This window comes from Silene latifolia, chromosome 5 (assembly GCF_048544455.1).
Source record: "Silene latifolia isolate original U9 population chromosome 5, ASM4854445v1, whole genome shotgun sequence".
NCBI classification, from domain to species: Eukaryota; Viridiplantae; Streptophyta; class Magnoliopsida; order Caryophyllales; family Caryophyllaceae; genus Silene; species Silene latifolia.
The window spans coordinates 13,935,719-13,955,592 of record NC_133530.1 but is presented as its reverse complement, the minus strand read 5'-3'; the positions used below and the strand labels follow the sequence as shown (position 1 = coordinate 13,955,592).

The window sequence follows — 19,874 nt, the reverse complement described above, 5'->3', positions numbered from 1 at the left end:
AAGGAAATTGACTTTTGTAAGGTTGGGACAGATGATAATATTGATGATCCTTTAACCATGCCTTGATCAAAGGCTACGCATGATGGTCATGCCGTCGCAATGGGATTGAGACGAGTACTAGATTTTCTTTAGATTATGGATATGTAATAATTGGATAGTGTATCTCTTATTATATATATGATAATCGCATTCATTATTTTTGTATTTATTTTTTAATCGTTTATTTAGTGTGACTAAATTTTTAAATACCTTGTTTATCTGAATAAGTTGTGGAGACAATGTTGAACACTATTCAAGTGAACAAGATGAACATTGTATTTTGTCCCTAGTCACTTAATGAGGTGACGTCTCAGAGTGACTAGATTGTAAGTCGATTGATTGTTGTTCAACACCATAAGGTCATACGTGATGACTAGTCGATTACATAGGCAGAGTGGGTGACACTTTGCCGGACAGTGACCATTTAGAGAGTCCCTTAGTTCTATTATAGACGCCTGGTTGTGGCAGGGATCTCTAAGATGTTCCTATGAGTCGATTCTTTTGACTGGAGACTATTATCTGAGCAAGTGAAGTTTCCGAGTGACTTTGGTTTTTGTCCTAGGTCGTGTCGTGAAAGGAGGCCAAAAGGCATTTACTGGGTCATGGTGATCTGTATTGTGCAATAGGATATATAGGGCAAGCAGAAATTGTCCACCCACGTTGGGTTAATATATATCAAGGCCACTCGAGGAGTTAATGACTATAAATGCGTGGCCACGCTCGGAAGTAATTTGTGGGAGATTTTTCCGGCCAGATAGTCACACTCCCGATCAAGAATCCACTCGCGATATGTTCATGTGCAAGTGCGACCTGAAAGACACCTTGCATTGCGTGGGAGATTAAAAATGGATAAAAGAATTTGTAGCGCACACCTTGTGTCGGACAAGTGGGAGATTGTTGGAGTTAATGTCCTCCACAATAGTGCATTTACATAATAAATCTCATTAAAGAAATATCATCAGATATTTAATTATTTGATCCTCGTCAGTTGATTAATAACGTAAATCTATAACGGTTGGCTGACTAGAGTTTGACGTTATTGTCGTGAGACGGCGGTGATCAACTGACCTCTTTCGGTCACACCTATAGGAACGAATCCCAATTGATAACTAATTAATTGTATGAGATATAATTTATTTAATTTATTTAGTCCCTTGATTTATAGACTAAAAGGTTAGTCGATTATTTTTAGAGAGATTTCGAGTTGCGAACTCAAGACACGGCAGTTATTTTTTAATTATGTGATAATTGAATAATAAATTTTGGGAGACGGGTTTTAGTTAATTAATTGTTAATTCACTAAAATTGTACTAATTGATTTATGTGATTTATATTAGTATGTAAATAATATGTGTAGCGGTACACGTATATTTACGGAGTGATTTGGACGAAATTAATTGGAAACATTTAAACATGAAACGATGTTTAAATAAAATTTACACGTATTTGTGCGACAAATATGAGAACCAAAATGGACCCGTAAATGGGACATTGGACCGTGTAAATGGAGTGTAGTAGATGATTATAAACATAATCATTTCACTTTGCTTGTTTTTCTTCCATAAAATTGTCATATGATCATTGTGCATGTGATAAAGATTGGACAAAAAAATTGAAACAAGTCCACTCTCTTACTCCACCTCTCCCACCGGTTTTCCTCCTCCAATATAGACCAATTTTTGTTCAATTTTTCACATGCTAGCTCACTTGTTTTTGCATGTGAACAAAAATTGCTTCTCTCCCTAAAATAAATATTCATCACTTACTAAGCTTGTTAGTATACAAAAATAAATATTTACTAAGCTTGTTAGTAATATTATAAATATTATCAAGGATTAATTTTACAAGTATCTAGTTAATACTTGTAAGATTATTTTGGGTGTTGTTCTTGGGTGCAACTTGAAGGAGACTTTCTTTTTGAAGGTTTTTCTAGGAGGATCATCCATCTTTACTTAGCTCAAGAACAATTTAGGGGGTGTTTGGCCAAACTTTCTAAGTGCTTTTCTAATTGTAAAAGTAGAAGCAGGGCCAAACACTATAATTTAGGAAGATAAAAAACTACTTTTGAAAAGTCAGAAGTTAATAAAAAGCTACTAGAAACAGAAGCACCAAATTGATGCTTCTGCTTCTACTTCTCCCAAAAACTCTTAGGATTATGGAAAAAAAAAAACTAAAAAACAGTAGTAGGCCAAACACATCAATTTGTTAAGAAACTACTTTTACAAAAGTTAGGCCAATTTGGCATAATTTATACGAGACGAGGGTCCGAAGGTCTATTGGCATAATTTGGTCTGGAACAAATGGAGTATACCAAAACATAGTTTCATTTCATGGGTTTATCAACATAGAAATATGAATACCATGGAGAAACTGCATAATCTGAATATTAGTGAAGAGGATACCTGCAGGATTTGCAGAAATGGAACGGAAACAATTGATCACTTGTTCTTTGCTTGCCCGTACAACAGGAAGGTGATGGTGATTGTAGGGGATTGGCTGGGTCTCCTGATACCATTTCAGAACTTGATGGAATGGAGATTGAGGATTACCGGGTCCAAGATGAAGCGAGGGATTATCAACACCACCATTAATGCTTGCCTTTATCACATCTGGAACCAAAGAAATCGGAGTAGAATCGAAGTCTCCTTGCTACGTCCAAACTTGCTAGCTCAACAAATCATTGAGGAAATGAGGAGAAGAGTGGTCACCGGTCTAACAGCACCAGTTAAGAACATGGATCAAAGATTCATTCAATCGATTACTGGAAGAGAAGGAGGATAGGGTGGATTTGAAGAGAGTGGAGAAGACGATTTAGGGATTTGATTTTTCCCCCAATTTGGTTTTGATGTTGGTTTTTTACATTTCGTTTTGATGTCTGAATGTTTAGTTGAGCATTTGGACTTGTTGTTTCTTCTGTGGGTTTGGGCTTGAGGAGTGTGGTCTAGGGCGTCTTATTCAGACTAACTCAACAAGTCACATGTATGGTTACGACTCTTTTATATATATAATATACTTACCTTTTACCAAAAAAAAAAAGGTTAGGCCAAACAACCACAACTTTTTCAAAAAGTAGTTTATGAAAAAACTCATTCTACAAAGTAAAAGCTATTTCACATAAACTAGGCCAAACAGCACCTTAGATAGGTGATCTAGTTTGTGCCCATTTTACCATCAAAATCAATGTAAGGAAATTTTTTTACCTTAATCTTTGTTTTTATGCTTTTATATTAGCATGCGTGTTACATAGATCACTAAAACAACATATTATGAGATAATTTGTTTTTAATTAGTGTAACACCCCGCTATTTTTCTGAGTAACATAGGACATTATTTCCTATTTTATTTATATTGATTTAGAAATAAAATGTTTTGAGCTTTCGTGAAATAAATCGGTTTGAATTTGTCAGAAAGTAAAGATTATTTTAAAATCCGATTTCGATTTTTCTTGGACTTTGGCCCACTTATGACTAACTATTGCTGAAAAACCCTCGGCTACTATCTTCCCTATGTTACAAGTCCTACAACTCTTGTTCTATTGTCTCCATCCCTCACTGCATCCTTCCTTGTTCTTGCCCGTCCTCCCTATCTTTTCCTCTATTTCTTCTTTTGACCCCACACCAAATATGCCGACTCTCAATCCGAAGCTCCGAGAATATCGCCCTTCGCATCCCTCTTTTGTATTACTTCGTGTATAGATTGTAAGTATTTCACCTTCATTCAATTGGATCGGTTTTATCACTTTTATGAACCGATTTCGTAAACAAGTTTTTTGAAATAGCTAATCTATGTTGAAATTTTAATGGTATTGCTTGGGGTATAAGTTTATACGAGTGGATTTGAAGGGAATTGAAGTTGTTTGATTTGGTTTTTATTGAGGGAGTGTGCTGTTGTGTCTGGGCTACTCTGTCGAGTCGAGAATGTCAGAAATAGGTGTGTAACATTGTCAATTCGTGGTGGGTATGGATCGAAACTATTATTAAGATGCTTGGTTACTAATAGCACTTGTACATATTACTAGTATCCTTTATCCATAAGGTTAATATTGGTGAAGTTGGGTTAGATTTTAATATCCGGAGAAGTGGAGTGTGAGTTAAATTGCTCTGTTTTCACGCATGGAGAAAGATCAAACATGGATGGTTGACTTTTACCTTAGTTTCATTTTATTTTGTTAGGCAGGAGGAATGGTGTTTAGAAGTTGTAATGTTTTGTGAGATTGGTGGGTATACGGATGATTATGGAGAGGTTGTGAGTGGCCATGAGATGATGAATTGTTGAGGGCCTATTAATATGAATTTGACACTAAACAACATAGTATATGAATAGTTTAGTAATCGGATATATTGTATTGCTTGTAGCTTGTTCGAAGAAGATAATTATTTTCGGATTATGCTAGCTTGGATTGACCGTCTTGAGAGGTAAGGAGTTTTACTCTTTTTAAAATTAAGAGCATGTTCGGTTTAACATTTTAACTGTTTTCTGTAATATTTTGACATTGGTGGATTTTTACTTTTACTTTTATTTGTAAACTTTGAATGTTGACTTTTGTGACCATGGGTCACTTATTGGAATTTGTTTCGGCTCAAGCCGTTTTGGAAATTTGGTTTTCTTCTGGTCTAGAAGGTTTAACGTCGTCTGAGACGCTCCTGGGATTTCATCCCGAAAACTGAACTCTGGGCCCGAGTTCCATTTGGGTGGGGTTTGACCGGCCCCCACTCGCTAGGAGGTTAGACTTTCTCCTTTGGCGGCCTCATCCTACTGACTGCCCAAATGTGAGAGATGCGCATTACTATAAGTCTGACCAAGCACAGGCGGTACCTCTAGACCGTGTCAAGGGTAGGACCTTGGCACACAAGCGGTGAAAGTTTTGGTTTTTGAATGGTTTGATAACTTTTATTGAATTTATGGTAATGCTGGTTTTGGAATATAAATTTATTCTTACTTTGGTTTCTAGACTTTAATAATTTATTTTTGTTCGCAAGCTTATCACTGTTTCTTATTTTCTTAAAACTCAGCTTTGCTGACGTCCTTTTGTTTTGGGTCGTTCCCCTTCTGGAACCTGTACCCATTTGTGATTTTGGGTACAGTTGGTTGATAGGTACACTTGAGAATGCTGCATGGGTGCATAATGGATCTGGGGAGTAGTAAGAGCGTGGAAGGATTTTGAATAAAGAACTCCGTATTAATTTATTTATAAACACTTATCAGATTTATTTGTTTGGATTTTATTCACTGTTTTGGATTTTGTAACACTTAAGACTTCCGCTGCAACGTTTTATTTAATGGTCATTTCAGAAATCGTTTTGGTATTTATTTTCTATCACGGTATATACCTTGCACTTGGCTACTTGGCATTGTAGCCAAGTGTGGAGTGACAGCTCTGAATTTTCTATATCTGGTTTGCATTTTTTCTTGGTCGCGAAAATTTAGGGTACCACATTTAATGATTGTACAACTCTTTGTATTTGTATTGTACTTACAAAAGTATGTGGAAAATAACTTGAGTCCCGATTTTTTTACAATTATCATAAGGTAGTCTCTTTAATTTAGATAAAGAAAAGAAATGAAGAATATGATTCTTGTTTAAAAGAAGGTGATAGAAAATTCTTAGGCTATGGTGTAAATTAGAATATTGAATCTACTTTTTTTATGTCCGTTATTGCGCGTAGATGTTTTGCACTATATAAATAACTTAGCTGGTAGTATGGTTGGGGCAAGCAAGACGCAACGTTGAAATCATTAACATCTTTAAATATTTCAAGGTAAGAAGACTTTTGGTGCATAAAACTAATTAGTAGTGTTCTTGTTATTTATTAAATAAATTGCATTCTATTTGATTTTTTTACTACTTTCGCCGTTTTGAATGAAACTAAGGGATTTAAATTTCTTATACTTGTGTAATATGTACCATTAAAGCTCGATATGGCTACCAGGGGCGTCTTAAAACTAGTAGAGGTCCGGTGCGGAAAAAAAAAGGCCCTAAAACATAAGGTTGAAACTTTATCGAAACAAATTGTCAATTTTCATTTGCTCAATGAATAAAAGTACACAAGTAAAATTTGAAATTATCGAATCGTTCCAAACACTCCTCATTTCTACTTGAAATTGATCCTCCTGCGAGCCTTTCTTGAAGCAAAAATGTCGATCAAACTTTCATAATGAATCTTCTTCAACAAATCTTTCTCTATGGCCATCCGTTAAGTCGTTCTTGTAACATCGTAGAGCGTAACTAAGATTTCAGCAACTTCAACTTTGAGAAACTACTCTCTGCAGATGCAACTGTCACAGGTATAGTCAACAAAATTCGATACGCAATAAATGAATTTTGGAAATAACATTTACGTTTCTAAAACGACAAGATATCAATGGCTCTCATATCTTGATCAGGCAACATATCTTTGAGCAATTTTAACTCCATATAAAGATCATTTCCATCAATATCAAATCGTTTGCCACTAGTAAGAGCCTTTTGAAGATTTTTTATTTTTATTTTTTTGACAGCTCCTTGTGAAGATTAATACAATTAGAATATAAGGTCTCATTATCTAATGATTGCAAATGAGTAGAAGTGAACAAAAATCCAAAAGTATTTTGAAACTCTTGATATTGCTCAAATCTTCTATTAAGTGAACCAATAGCTTGATCAACAATAAATAAGAAATAATTCACTCGAAATGATTCTTCAGTAGTTTGGTGAACAACATCAGACGAGCTACTTTGATTTTCATCAAAATGTTTTTTCCTTCGAATTTCTCGCCTTTTTGGAAATACAGGATCAACACTAAGTTCAATTGCAATGTTTTTTGCTACACTTATAGCATCAGGAAATCCAAATTCCCTATATTCTTCAAAAAACAAAACCAGTTTTTTAATATCTTCAATGGCTACATCAAGAACCATATTATGTGATTGTAAGTTTTTACTAACATAATTAACTCTGTACAATATTTCATACCAAATGACTAGTGCTACCAAAAACTCAAAATCACCAAGTTCATTTTTGGCTAAAGATTTAGCTTCACTTCTTATCTTAGAATCATTATCAGTTTCTCCTACTTGAAGTAAAGCTTCACGTACCTCCTCAATTTGAAATCTTATAGCTCTTACACTTTCCACACGACTCTCCCAACGAGTAGATGACAATGGTTTTAGAGTAAGTTCGGGTACATTTTCTTTCAAAATCTTCCATCTTTTTGTTGAATTGGCAAAAATAGTGTATATTCGTTGAATGACTCCAAAAAAATCTTTTACCTTAACACAACTATTGGCAATATCACATAATGTTAAATTTAGACTATGAGAACCACATGGAGTAAAAAAAGCTCGAGAGTTTACATCTAAAAGCTTTCTTTGTACACCTTGGTGTTTACCTTTCATGTTTGACCCATTATCGTAACTTTGTCCTCTCACATTATCAACATCAAGGTCAAGTGATTTCAACTCATTTAACAAAACATTAAAAAGACCTTGCCCAGTAGTATCATCTACATTCAAAAATGCTAAAAAAAGATTCTTGAACACAAATAGAACTTGAAGACACATCAACATATCTCCAAATCAATTACATTTGTTCTTGATGACTAATATCAGGAGTACAGTCAAGAATAATGGAAAAATATTTTGCTTGCTTCACATTTTAATAATTTCAGATTTGATCGTAGAAGCAATAAGAAGTATCAACTCATTTTGAATATTATGACCAAGATAATAAAAATGAATATCAGAATTGGTTACGCGCTTAACATGCTCTTGAATAATAGGGTCAAACTTCGTTAACATTTCAATTAATCCTAAAAAATTACCATTGTTATTTTGATACAATCTTTCTTTTTTGCCGCGGAAAGGCAAGTTATGCTTTGCTAGAAATTCCACAACATACCAAGTAGACATATTAGTAATATGTTCAACACCCTTTTCGTGCTCCTTGAGTCTAGCACTAACGTGACACCAATCCGAAAAACCCTCATTAGCTAATTGACCTCTAGCCGCCCCTTTCCTAAATACTTTACAACAAAAACTGAATATTTTATCAAGCTCCTTTATATACACAAGCCAATCTCTATCACATTTCTCTCCATTTGACAAAATTCTAGTGAACCATGTTGAAGAAAATTGTCTAGACCATCTATCCTTGGGGCCTCTTTCAAATGATAAGTCTCTTCGGGGACCTTTATCCGCTAAAATACTGATCATATCATTGTCAAGCGCATTCCAATTTCTTGGATCAAAAATATCTAACACATTCTTAACATTATTAGCATTTTTACCATCGAGGGTCGCCTCTCCATTAACATCATCATTCATATTGTTTCTATTTTCATTATTGATGTTGTCGTTATTATTAAAAACACCGTCATCATTAACATTACTATCATTATTCTGGTTGTAGTGACCGTCTTTATTATTATTATTAGCATTGTCATTATCAGCAATTAGAACCACATCACAAGAAACCTCCTTTTGATCACAATTTGCAACAATTTCATCGACAATAACCATATTTTCACTATCAATTGCACTTTCAAAGAAGAAGATAGACCCTTTTATAATAAACTTATCAAGGGCTCCGGTTTGGGATCGGGTTAACTCTTCTATACGCTTTCTTTTTTTACGCTTTTCAGACCCACAATCAAACTTTCTTATTCTCGGTGACATGTTAACAATTGGTAAAAGGGAGGGAAACAACCTGATAGAGCAACCTTATTAATGCTAGTCTTCACGGTATGAATGTAATTCCATCAAAGTTGCAAATTCAATCACCAAACCTTCATTAAAATACAACATGAATAAATTAATCAAATTCACCAATATATATAATCATACTAAAATTTGGTCAGAATCATCGATTAAGAATCTGACCCATCTCAGATGTATTCGAGAATTCGACTATTCGTCAATCGTCATAACTCATAATCGTCAACAACAACAATTCGATATGAGTCTGAATTTTAATAATTAATAATTGATACAAAGCAAATTGAAAAGAAAAATTACCTATCAGAATCCTCCTTTTGAGTTCAAATTGATGAGTTTGGTTGATTTCTTCTCAAAACAAAGTAATAGCTATATTCTTGGTAATTGATTAATCTGATTTCAAAGGAAAAATTAGAGATTAAGGTTGATAGTGAATTTGTGCTTGAGATTGAAAGATATATAGCTAGAATTTTTTGAACGTTTGATTGTTTACTTAGGTTTTTGGGTTTGGATTTTGGAAATCTTAAACGCCAATCTGAAACGCTAATTTGGGGAAAGAATATTAAGGTTTTTTTTTTCTATAAAGGGATTGATACCGAGTTTGGGCCTAAATTTTGGAAGCCCTGTTCGAGCGCTCAGGGCTGAACTGGGCCTTACCCGCCCCTGATGGCTACAATGCAAGAACAAAATGTCACGGTTTGCGAGAAGACAGTCAAGCAGTCACAAAATGGTACCCAAGCCACCATGAATAACCAGACCCATTTTGCTATGACCTTAGCTAGATCTCATAACTGGTCAGGCGCTCCGCTTGGCACTTTTCCAGCCACATTTTTTCCCAATAGCAGTTCCATATTTACCCAATTGAAGGGAAACTTTTTTGGTTCCAAAGCCGCAGTGGTGTATAATGGGAAAAATGCATCAGGCACGGACTGTTTTTGGGTTTTGGCATGGCATGCACCTGTAGATAACACAACCCAGACTCCTAACAGGGTAAATATGAATTATTTTAAAAGCACGCACATATTTATATTGGGTGATGATACGTTCATTAATCATTTTATCAGGTTGCATGCAGTTTATTTTCCTCGATCATTCTTATTTTTTTTGCGTTGTTTAAATGCAGGTATATGTTGTATGTGGTCCAAAGCAAGTCATTACCAATCTGACCTTTGATCAAATTCAGCAAAAGTTGGACACTTCGTTAACTTTTGATACTTCCACCGATGCGGCTACCAAGACACGTGCTGACGGCAACATCAGTGATGCAATCCTAGAGATTGCTACTCTTATCGCAGACTTTAAACTTATCCCATAAAGTCATGGACCCATAGTTGTCCATATATATAAAATATTGTAATAACAAAGGGTCGAAAAATTACCGTGTAATTTATGCCTTCATGTTAGCTACCAGTGCATGTACACTGGTTGCTAATACTATCTATAAAATCTTATTAAAGGGCTAGCCTCAAAAGGCCACGCAAACAATGCCACGTAGGATAAGAAAAAGCCACGTATGCATTTGCAATGCCACATCTTAATTCGCGTGTCACTCTAATCAATGAAATTTTAAAAGTCTACTTAAAACACCTATTAAATGTCACATAAACATCGACTAAAAGTCACCTAGGATTATAAATGTCACGTAGACATCGACTAAAAGCCACCTAGCAATAAATTATTTTTTAATCCACTCTTTTTTCCTTCTTTAGAAAAAAAAACCAAAATCGCATTAGTAATCCATGTTCTTTTACTCCACCCACATATGAATCAACTACATATACAATTTTCAAAATATCATCTTCCCCAATTTTTTTGCCAAAATACCTTTGGATTGCCGATGTCTGCGTTGAAATATATTTCTATCTATAAAATATAGTTAAATGACTAGCTAAATCATCTATAAATAAAATACCATTAAAAGACTAACTTGAGTAGTATTTAGCCATGTGACAACTCTCAAAAACCTCCTAATATGCTATAATATTTCATGTCTAATCAAGTTCTAATAATAATTATAATAAAAACACATTCAAGATGTTTTATTATGCATTTAATCCACTTTTGTTTTTCCTCTTCTCCCATTCATTGTAAGTTCACCTTACTCTTGAATTCTTAATCTTAATGAATGTTATAGCATATATATATATATATATATATATATATATATATATATATATATATATATATATATATATATATATCTATATATATATATATATATATATATATATATATATTGATAGTTATCAAATTAAACCTCGCAAGTGCACGGTTGTCGTCGCGCAAAATTGAGGGTCGATCCCACGAGGAGCTAGGAAGATTACTAATTGTTTATAGTCTCTTGTTTAGCTAAGTCGATAGAAATTAGAGTTTGATATTTTAACTAAACAACTAAACTAGTCAAATTAAAGTGCTAATAAACTAATTATGAAAATTGAGCAAGTGAGATTGTAAAAGATGTAATTAAGGTTAAGGAAGGCCTAGGATCCGATCAAGCCCTTAGCAATGAGTCATAGTGGCAATTAGTCAATCAACAAGTAATGGGTTCATGGGGTCAAGAGGGATAATGCTAGCTAAACTAACCACCCAACCCTCCCGAGTATAGATAGTCTCTTGAGTCGGGTAAAGGTCCCACTTCCATGGATGACCAAGGCCGAGCCCAAGGAATTAAGGTCAACAATAAGTCCCAACTAAGTCCTTCCCCACTCCCATGGATGGAATTCCTTAGTCAATTGGTTAAGTCTCTTTAGATGGGTCTCACTCCCGTGAATAACCCGCTTAGAGTCGATTTCCGAAGTATACCGGTACCCGCTACCATGAGCCCAACTCCCATTGATAGCCTAGGTAGCCCAAAATCGGCCCAACTTCGATTGATAGCCTCAAAAGGTTGGACAAGGGTAAAACAAAGGGTCAATTCAAATCACCCAACCAAAATCGATTACTCATAACACCACAACTTGTCAAAAGCGACTAATCACCAAAATAAACTCATCATTTAGGCTTAATCGGACCCTAGAAGGGTTACTACTCACTAATCATGCTAATTAAACTAAGACAAATGATAAAGATTGACACTTTAGCAATTGACATGTTATAAAATCGATTTCTACTATTAATCATGCAATTAATAACTAAGATAATGATAATTAACTAATTAAATTATAATTGAGATGAAATTAAGCTTGAAGGTGGTAACTTTAACTACAAGAAATGTAAAAATTCAAACTAAGAAATAAATAAAAAGCAAACAATTAACTAATAAAGATGAAGGAAGGAGAAAAATACCAACACTTAAAGAATAAGGAACAAGGAAGAACAAAATTGAATAAGAAACTTGAACTTGAATTATATGAAGAATGGATGAAGATTTGATCTCCAAAATACAAAGGAAATTTCTTGTGTTTCTCTCTCTACTTTGCATAAAATGAAGCTTAGGGTTTTAAGATATGGATTTGGGGTATTTATATGACCCCATAATAGTCCATTACAAATTTCAGCCCAAAAAGGAAGAGAGATGAGGGGGGAAAACGAGTAAGATGAGGTACGTACCTCATCTTACGCTCCTCATCTTCTTCTTATACATCAAAAGTTGGTACAAAACTCAGTAAGATAAGGTACGTTATGGGCAGATGAGGTGCATCCCTTGTCTTACGCTCCACATCTTCTTCAATAGTACCAAAGAATAGGTCCAAATCAGCCGGATGAGGTACGTTCTGGGAAGATGAGGTACATCCCTCATCTTATGCACCATATCTTACAATCTAACTAATGTTCCTAGCTTATAAACTTCATGTCCGACTTCCAAATCGCTTCGTTCTTCTTTTCCCTTGTCCAAAACTTGGTCCACCAAAGTACCTACATAAAGAAAGCACCAAGAGGAGTACCATTGACTCGAAATATGAACATAACAAACCGGGAAAATAGCCAAAAAGAGAACAGAGAACAAGATTTGCAAAAGTGGCCGAAAGTTGAGCTTTTTTGCAATTTAAGCACTCAAAATTGGGACTAAAAAGAGTCTAGAAGGTAGATAAAACACGTGAATTAATGTGCTAACAAAATTCCCCTCACTAAACTCTTGCTCGTCCTCGAGCAAGCTCATAAGACTAAGCTAGGACTAGGAGCCAAAAAGTGAACGCACGATATAAGCATCACTTAGTTATTATAGTATTATAATCCGAATGAGTATTAGCGCACTCAACGCCCCTTCTCACTCATGAGGGAAAAGTGCCCTATTGCAAGGCAAGTTGGGTCTTGCTACAAAATTGCGATGCATCTATCATGAAAGCACATAATCAAGCAATATAATGCATCTAACAAAAATAGTCCACTTTCCTCATCTAAGTGGCCGGATTTTTCAAACAAAACACGGTCTTGGTCGGGAGTACCGTCTCAGAAGTTCCAACGGAGGTGCCAACCCCCTAAGCATGGCTCAAGCAACCCTAGTGTGACCAATGCTCAAGAAACAAATTCAAGAGCGGGGTAAGGGGAAGTAGGCAAGTCCGCCGAGAATTACTAAACCGACACGAGATTCAACCCAAAAACTCATGACCAAGGGGACCTAGGCAACGACATCCTCGCTGTTTTCGCTCGTCACTCATTGAAAGAACAGGGTGATTCTTGTGATAAATAGTAACTGTAATACCCCGTATTTTCATATAATAAATTAAACGGATATTATTGAATTAAACGGATATTATTAAACGGATATTATTATATATTAATTATTATACATTTTATATTACTAATTAAGGCGGGATAATTAATTACGTAAATTATTTTATTTAACCACGTTGTATCGATATAAGTTAATTGTGACGGGTTTATATGGAATTCGACTTTTAATAAAATATCTTTATTATAAATATTATTATTATTATATATTATTATTATTCTAATATTATTATTTGATGATTACTTCAACCACCATGCTTCCTTTTTCTTTCTTTTTCTTTCTTTTTTCCTTTCTTTACACCTCCTTTTAGCAAAGCATACACATGCTGTCCCTCCCTTTTCATCAGCCCATATCTCAACCCTCACGCATAAAGAGAGGGAGAGGGTGAGCGTGAGTGAGGACGGTACATCAGGGAGGAGCTAGGGACGTATGGCGACGATTGAGGGTGGCCCTAGTGGCGGCTGTGGCGGCAGGAATGGTAAGGGTTCAAGCTTTCTCTGTTTTCATTATTTAAAGGTCGGGTTTTTGGGGTGTTTTGTGTGTCTGTTAGAGGTGTTTCTGGTGGTGGTTGTCGGGGTATATGGGTAGAATGGTAAGGGACGAGAGTCATGGTGGTGGTTATGGTTGCTTTGGGTGCTGGTGGTGGCAGAAAAGGGCAGCAGCGACGGGGGTTAGACAAACGAGTTTTAAAAGCAGTTTCAGGCGGTTTTAAATGGTTGGGATTGGGGTGGCGCCACTGTGGACTCGGGGGAGGTCGAAATGGTGGCGCCACCGTGTCTGGGAACGTGGGTTAGTGGCGAGTTGAGTGGTGGTTGTTTGGGCAGTGGGTGGTTGTTGGTTGCGGTGGTGGGAAAAAGGAAAACAGGGGTGTTGGTGGAGCACGGCGTGGAACCAGGCCAAAAGAAAGCCACGGTCTGACTCGCCGGCGAGAGTCGACCGTCGTGGGGTTGGTTGCCGGTGGTGGGGTTGAAGTGGGGACCACTGCTGGTGTTTGTTACGGTGGTTTGGTGGCACGAGGGAGTTGGGATTTGGGTTAGAAGTCGTGGTGGAGTGTGTTGTTAGTCGATTTGATTCGTTTTCGTTATTGTTTAAGTATCGTAGTTAATTAATTAATTTAATTCCCGAGTGACAGTGAATAATTAAAGACGAGTTGTTTTAATGATTGAAACGGGTTTTTTATTAGTTTAATCATTATAATTCGTTAAACGGTCGTATGCTTAATTAATTAATATTCCGAGTTATTTAATTAATTAAGGACGGGTTTTTATTAGTTTAATCGTTATAATTGTTAATGGGTCGCATTCTTAATTAATTAATATAATTCCCGTGTCATTAAATAATTGAGTTAAGTTAATGCCCGAGTTATTTAATATAATTAGAGTCGGGATTGTTCGAGTTGTTCAAGTGTTGATTCGTTTCATCATATAATTCATTTAAACCGCTAATTATCGTTTTGGTTTAAGTTCCGAGTTAATTAAATAAAATAATAATTAATTAACTAGAAACGGGATTTTGAGTCGGGTTGTTAAAAGAGAAAAGCTACTATATCGGGAAAGTTGCCATTTTAAGAAATTCTACTTTAATAACCTTCTATTTTGTGAAATTGGGTCAGATACTAATCGGGTAATTTTAGCTATCAGATGAGCATAAGTTTGGTGTCGGGATTATATTTCGGGAAAGCTTCTATTTGGGAGATTGCTATATTTAAGTAGTTAGTAATTATAAAAATTATAATTGTTTTAGGTGACGGATTCGTGAAGGATCGATAATCAGATTCGTTGCTTTATTTCTGGACTGCTTAACTGCTTAATTGGATTTGCTGGCACTTTGAGGTAGGGAAATACACTTGTCCTATTATCGTTGCTGTTGAATTGTGTTGACTGGATTCGTGGTTGTTGATTTACGTTATCATTTATATTCGGAAATGTGATTGACTGATTTGATCGTATTGAGTATGATATCACAACATCGGGTAACTGGCATGATTTTATGATTCATCAGTTCATTGATTTATATATATATTGTGTTGCATCAATTTCTTTTGAGCATTCATATGCATTGGAGTTGGAGGATGGTGTGGTGGTGATGAGATCGTGATACGATGTGATGTGATGTTGTGATAAGGCCCAGGCGGGTTCTCGCAGACACTCGCCCGGATAACCTCATTGTTGAGTGGTATATCGACGACGGTCGATTGATAGTCTGCCGGGATCGGTATGGTCATGGGCGTTCGGTTTGTGTGTGATTGAGTTGTGATGGAGATGGAGGTGGCGGAGTATCATGCATATCATATTTATTGTTTTATTGTTTTCCCTACTCAACCTCGCGGTTGACCCTGTGTATTCGTGAACACCTGTGACGACCCAAATATTGGCGAGCAGACTTGACAGGTTTAAGAGATAGGACGGGAGCTTGATGGGCGTGAGACACTGGATCAGACGACCTAGTAGCTAGATCATCATCTAGAAGACTTCACTTTTATTTACGTCAGTTCTTGTAATTTAATTTGAAAAGAGAAATTGTAATAATTAAGTTAAATATTATATAAATTGCCTTGGAGTTTAATTTGTTATTCACTACCTCGGGAAACCGAGATGGTAACAGTCCGTTTTATTAGAGAATGTCTTGACGAGGACTTCTTTTATAAACCGGGGTGTTACAAAGTGGTATCAGAGCGAACGATCCTCAGGCCTAAACCAATGAGCCCAATGAACATAGGAAGAGTCTAAATAAAATGAACACGGGGATAGAACTGTTAGGAGCACACTACGGTAAGGTATGAGTTAGGGGCCCCCTCACACCGAACCAGTGGTCCTCTCAGTTGAACCGGAAACCATGAGTGTATACGAGAGAAAGGGTAGAAAAGTTGCTTGAGGTTGAACGGAAATTCAAATATCGTTGCCTAAGTATTAACTGATTGATGCACTGATTATTGCTTAATTGAGTTGATGTATGCCTTGAGACCATATGTTCTAACCATTATGCAAGACAACGCTACGGTAAGTAATTTGTATGAATAATGTATTGATAGCACTACTATGACTAAGTGATATGCGGTTATGTGATCCCGAAGCCATGTTAGTATAGTCTTGTGATAGTAATAAGAAACACGATAGAATTTCATATCTCTAGTCATCACAATCGTGATTTAGATGTAAGGAATAGATCGAGATTTGAAGGGATTCTACGGGATAGATGTTTACGAAAGTACAGTATGAGATCTAAGTTGGTATGGGTTAGTATCGATAGTATAGTTGTAAGAATTGGGACATAGGAAATGAAAGACTTAGTGCTGAAACTCGTTTTGTTTGATGTTACTCTTTAATTGACCTTACTGCCATTTCTTTTCTATTTATTACCCATAGATGAAAATTTTATAAGAGATAGCCTCGTGAGTTAGTGTTCATTTGGCGTCGGTTTCATGCATATATGATATACGGATTAGGAGAAATAAATACTTTAGTGAGCTGTGGTTAGGTAGTTCCTGTGCAGTAATGTTCGACCAGCGATTTTGTGAAAATCCTCATTTAAATTGTATTAATAATTTTTACATAATTCCAACTCCATCGATTAAAAGAGTCGCATATGTTTTCAAATTAATAAGCCACGAAAAATCTTGATGTTTCAATATTAAATGATAAATTTTACAAACTGACCCAAGTTTTGGACCAATTGTTGTCACATGTTTGTTAGACCAACTAAGTTGTAAAATTCTTTAAAAAAAAATGGAATTCTTGTGCTTTAAACCTAACTCTATTTCCCTGTGTTTTGAACTCACCGTGTTTTATAAAAGTAATATGAAACAAGTTTAATCGAACAATTATTTATTCGTGATTTTTGGAAGTTACAACGTGAATCAAAACATTTAAAATGTGCGTCTGTGTCGAATTTGCATACGATTGTTTGATTAATACATGAGTCTTAGTAATGTGAATTTATAATGTTTTATATGACGGTAGTAGCACGCATGTTCAGTAGTTATGTATCTTAACAAGTGATAAAATTTAAAACTTAGTTGATAACATTGTTGGCATGATAGTATGAGTAAAATTGAATAAGCTTAAATTAATTTCTAATCAAGGGGTGAAATATGTTATAAGAATTATGTTAAGAACTTTATTCACCGTCCAGTAGGAAGGTAAAAGTTGTAAAAATGAAGCTAAATTTTGTCATGTGAGTATAAATTCGGAATGAGATTTCCAAATTAATCGATTGTATGGTTCATGATAATTGCAAGTCTGGGGAAAGAAACTAGAACGGAGTCACAAGTAGTGGATTAATTTAGTCATGTTGTTCATTCATGTAACGAATTGGTGGGTTGTGGTTAGTTACGAATGTCGAAACTGGTTGTTTTCATTTTATTGGTGATTCTGTGTCTTGACCTAAATCTGTACAACTAAGTAAAAGAAAGACAGACTGGACCTATTAAGGCATAAATTTTCATAAATCGATTTAGTAAGTTTTGGACCCTAATTCTTTTCTCATGTTGATTGATTCCCTATGTTTCTAAGGTATAAGATTACGATAATTGGTGAAATGAATAATTACTAATGATTTGTACTGGTAACGGTAGCCTCTTTCAGTGGTTGGCAGTAGTTGAGAACCTTGGTTATAATAATGAAGGTTACGAGGACGTAACCATGTTTTTAGTTGGGGAGGATTGTAAAATCTTAACGCTTAATTTGCACTCGTTTGTAGATTGTAGTTTTGACCAAGTTGATGTTTCGTTGTGAGGTTACCTATGCAAATAAGTCCTATATGTTTTGTTCCTACTTCGGTTAGTTGATTGATGTATAAAAGGAGAGTGTGATTAAACTACTGGTAATGTGTTATGAGTTAGCCTATGAGCTGAGTTATGGTTACGGGAGATACGTTGCGGTCCAGTGCGACCATGGTTAATGAGTTTATGTTGAGTTTGAGATCGGAATTGAGATGGAAAGATGATGGTGTTCTCAGATGATTATATAGTGTTATACATTTGTGTTCGCATGTAGTTATTAGTTGTAGTTAATTGGGTTAAGTAAAGAAGAGCTAAAACTTCGGGACGAAGTTTATTTTTAGGAGGGCAGAATGTAACATTCCGTGTTTGTCAAGTTTAATTGAAGTGTCAAGTGGGTGTTAACCGTGTTAGAAATTCGTGACGTCCGTAAGTACAATATACAATACCTTTCTGTTGTTGAGTATGGGAGCGAACTTCGGGACGAAGTTCATTTTAAGGGGGGAAGACTGTAATACCCCGTATTTTCATATAATAAATTAAACGGATATTATTGAATTAAACGGATATTATTAAACGGATATTATTATATATTAATTATTATACATTTTATATTACTAATTAAGGCGGGATAATTAATTACGTAAATTATTTTATTTAACCACGTTGTATCGATATAAGTTAATTGTGACGGGTTTATATGGAATTCGACTTTTAATAAAATATCTTTATTATAAATATTATTATTATTATATATTATTATTATTCTAATATTATTATTTGATGATTACTTCAACCACCATGCTTCCTTTTTCTTTCTTTTTCTTTCTTTTTTCCTTTCTTTACACCTCCTTTTAGCAAAGCATACACATGCTGTCCCTCCCTTTTCATCAGCCCATATCTCAACCCTCACGCATAAAGAGAGGGAGAGGGTGAGCGTGAGTGAGGACGGTACATCAGGGAGGAGCTAGGGACGTATGGCGACGATTGAGGGTGGCCCTAGTGGCGGTGTGGCGGGGAATGGTAAGGGTTCAAGCTTTCTCTGTTTTCATTATTTAAAGGTCGGGTTTTTGGGGTGTTTTGTGTGTCTGTTAGAGGTGTTTCTGGTGGTGGTTGTCGGGGTATATGGGTAGAATGGTAAGGGACGAGAGTCATGGTGGTGGTTATGGTTGCTTTGGGTGCTTTGGTGGTGGCGAAAAGGGGCAAAGAAACAGACGGGGTTAGACAAACGAGTTTTAAAAGCGATTTGAAAGGTTTTAAATGGTTGGGATTGGGGTGGCGCCACTGTGGACTCGGGGGAGGTCGAAATGGTGGCGCCACCGTGTCTGGGAACGTGGGTTAGTGGCGAGTTGAGTGGTGGTTGTTTGGGCAGTGGGTGGTTGTTGGTTGCGGTGGTGGGAAAAAGGAAAACAGGTGTTGGTGGAGCACGGCGTGGAACCGAGGCCAAAAGAAAGCCACGGTCGACTACGGCGAGAGTCGACCGTCGTGGGGTTGGTTGCCGGTGGTGGGGTTGAAGTGGGGACCACTGCTGGTGTTTGTTACGGTGGTTTGGTGGCACGAGGGAGTTGGGATTTGGGTTAGAAGTCGTGGTGGAGTGTGTTGTTAGTCGATTTGATTCGTTTTCGTTATTGTTTAAGTATCGTAGTTAATTAATTAATTTAATTCCCGAGTGACAGTGAATAATTAAAGACGAGTTGTTTTAATGATTGAAACGGGTTTTTTATTAGTTTAATCATTATAATTCGTTAAACGAAT

The 19,874-nt window shown here is 35.9% G+C and overlaps 2 protein-coding genes and 2 long non-coding RNA genes across 4 annotated transcripts; all 4 read left to right on the top strand.

The window, feature by feature from the left end:
* The first annotated feature begins 2,400 nt into the window (after positions 1-2,400).
* LOC141654866 (uncharacterized) lies at positions 2,401-2,820 on the top strand. The gene has a single exon (XM_074461980.1). It carries the CDS (start codon positions 2,401-2,403, stop codon positions 2,818-2,820), a length of 420 nt encoding a protein of 139 aa, XP_074318081.1.
* Positions 2,821-3,500: 680 nt separating this feature from the next.
* LOC141655921 (uncharacterized) lies at positions 3,501-5,458 on the top strand. The gene is made up of 3 exons (XR_012548244.1): positions 3,501-3,737; positions 4,395-4,454; positions 5,124-5,458. It is a non-coding gene; the product is annotated as an uncharacterized LOC141655921 (long non-coding RNA).
* Positions 5,459-9,405: 3,947 nt separating this feature from the next.
* LOC141654865 (jasmonate-induced protein homolog) lies at positions 9,406-10,045 on the top strand. Its single transcript, XM_074461979.1, has 2 exons — positions 9,406-9,720; positions 9,854-10,045. The coding sequence occupies exons 1-2, from the start codon at positions 9,406-9,408 to the stop codon at positions 10,043-10,045; spliced, it is 507 nt and encodes a 168-aa protein (XP_074318080.1).
* Positions 10,046-13,673: 3,628 nt separating this feature from the next.
* On the top strand, positions 13,674-15,967 carry LOC141655920 (uncharacterized). The gene is made up of 3 exons (XR_012548243.1): positions 13,674-13,880; positions 15,146-15,234; positions 15,784-15,967. It is a non-coding gene; the product is annotated as an uncharacterized LOC141655920 (long non-coding RNA).
* Positions 15,968-19,874: the final 3,907 nt, after the last annotated feature.

Excerpts from the sequence above, each read along its gene's own strand:
- LOC141654865 (XM_074461979.1), top strand. The coding sequence starts at position 9,406 with ATGCAAGAACAAAATGTCACGGTTTGCGAGAAGACAGTCAAGCAGTCA. Across the intron at positions 9,721-9,853 it reads CAACCCAGACTCCTAACAGG|GTATATGTTGTATGTGGTCC; the intron begins GTAAATATGAAT and ends GTTTAAATGCAG.
- LOC141654866 (XM_074461980.1), top strand. The coding sequence starts at position 2,401 with ATGGAGAAACTGCATAATCTGAATATTAGTGAAGAGGATACCTGCAGG.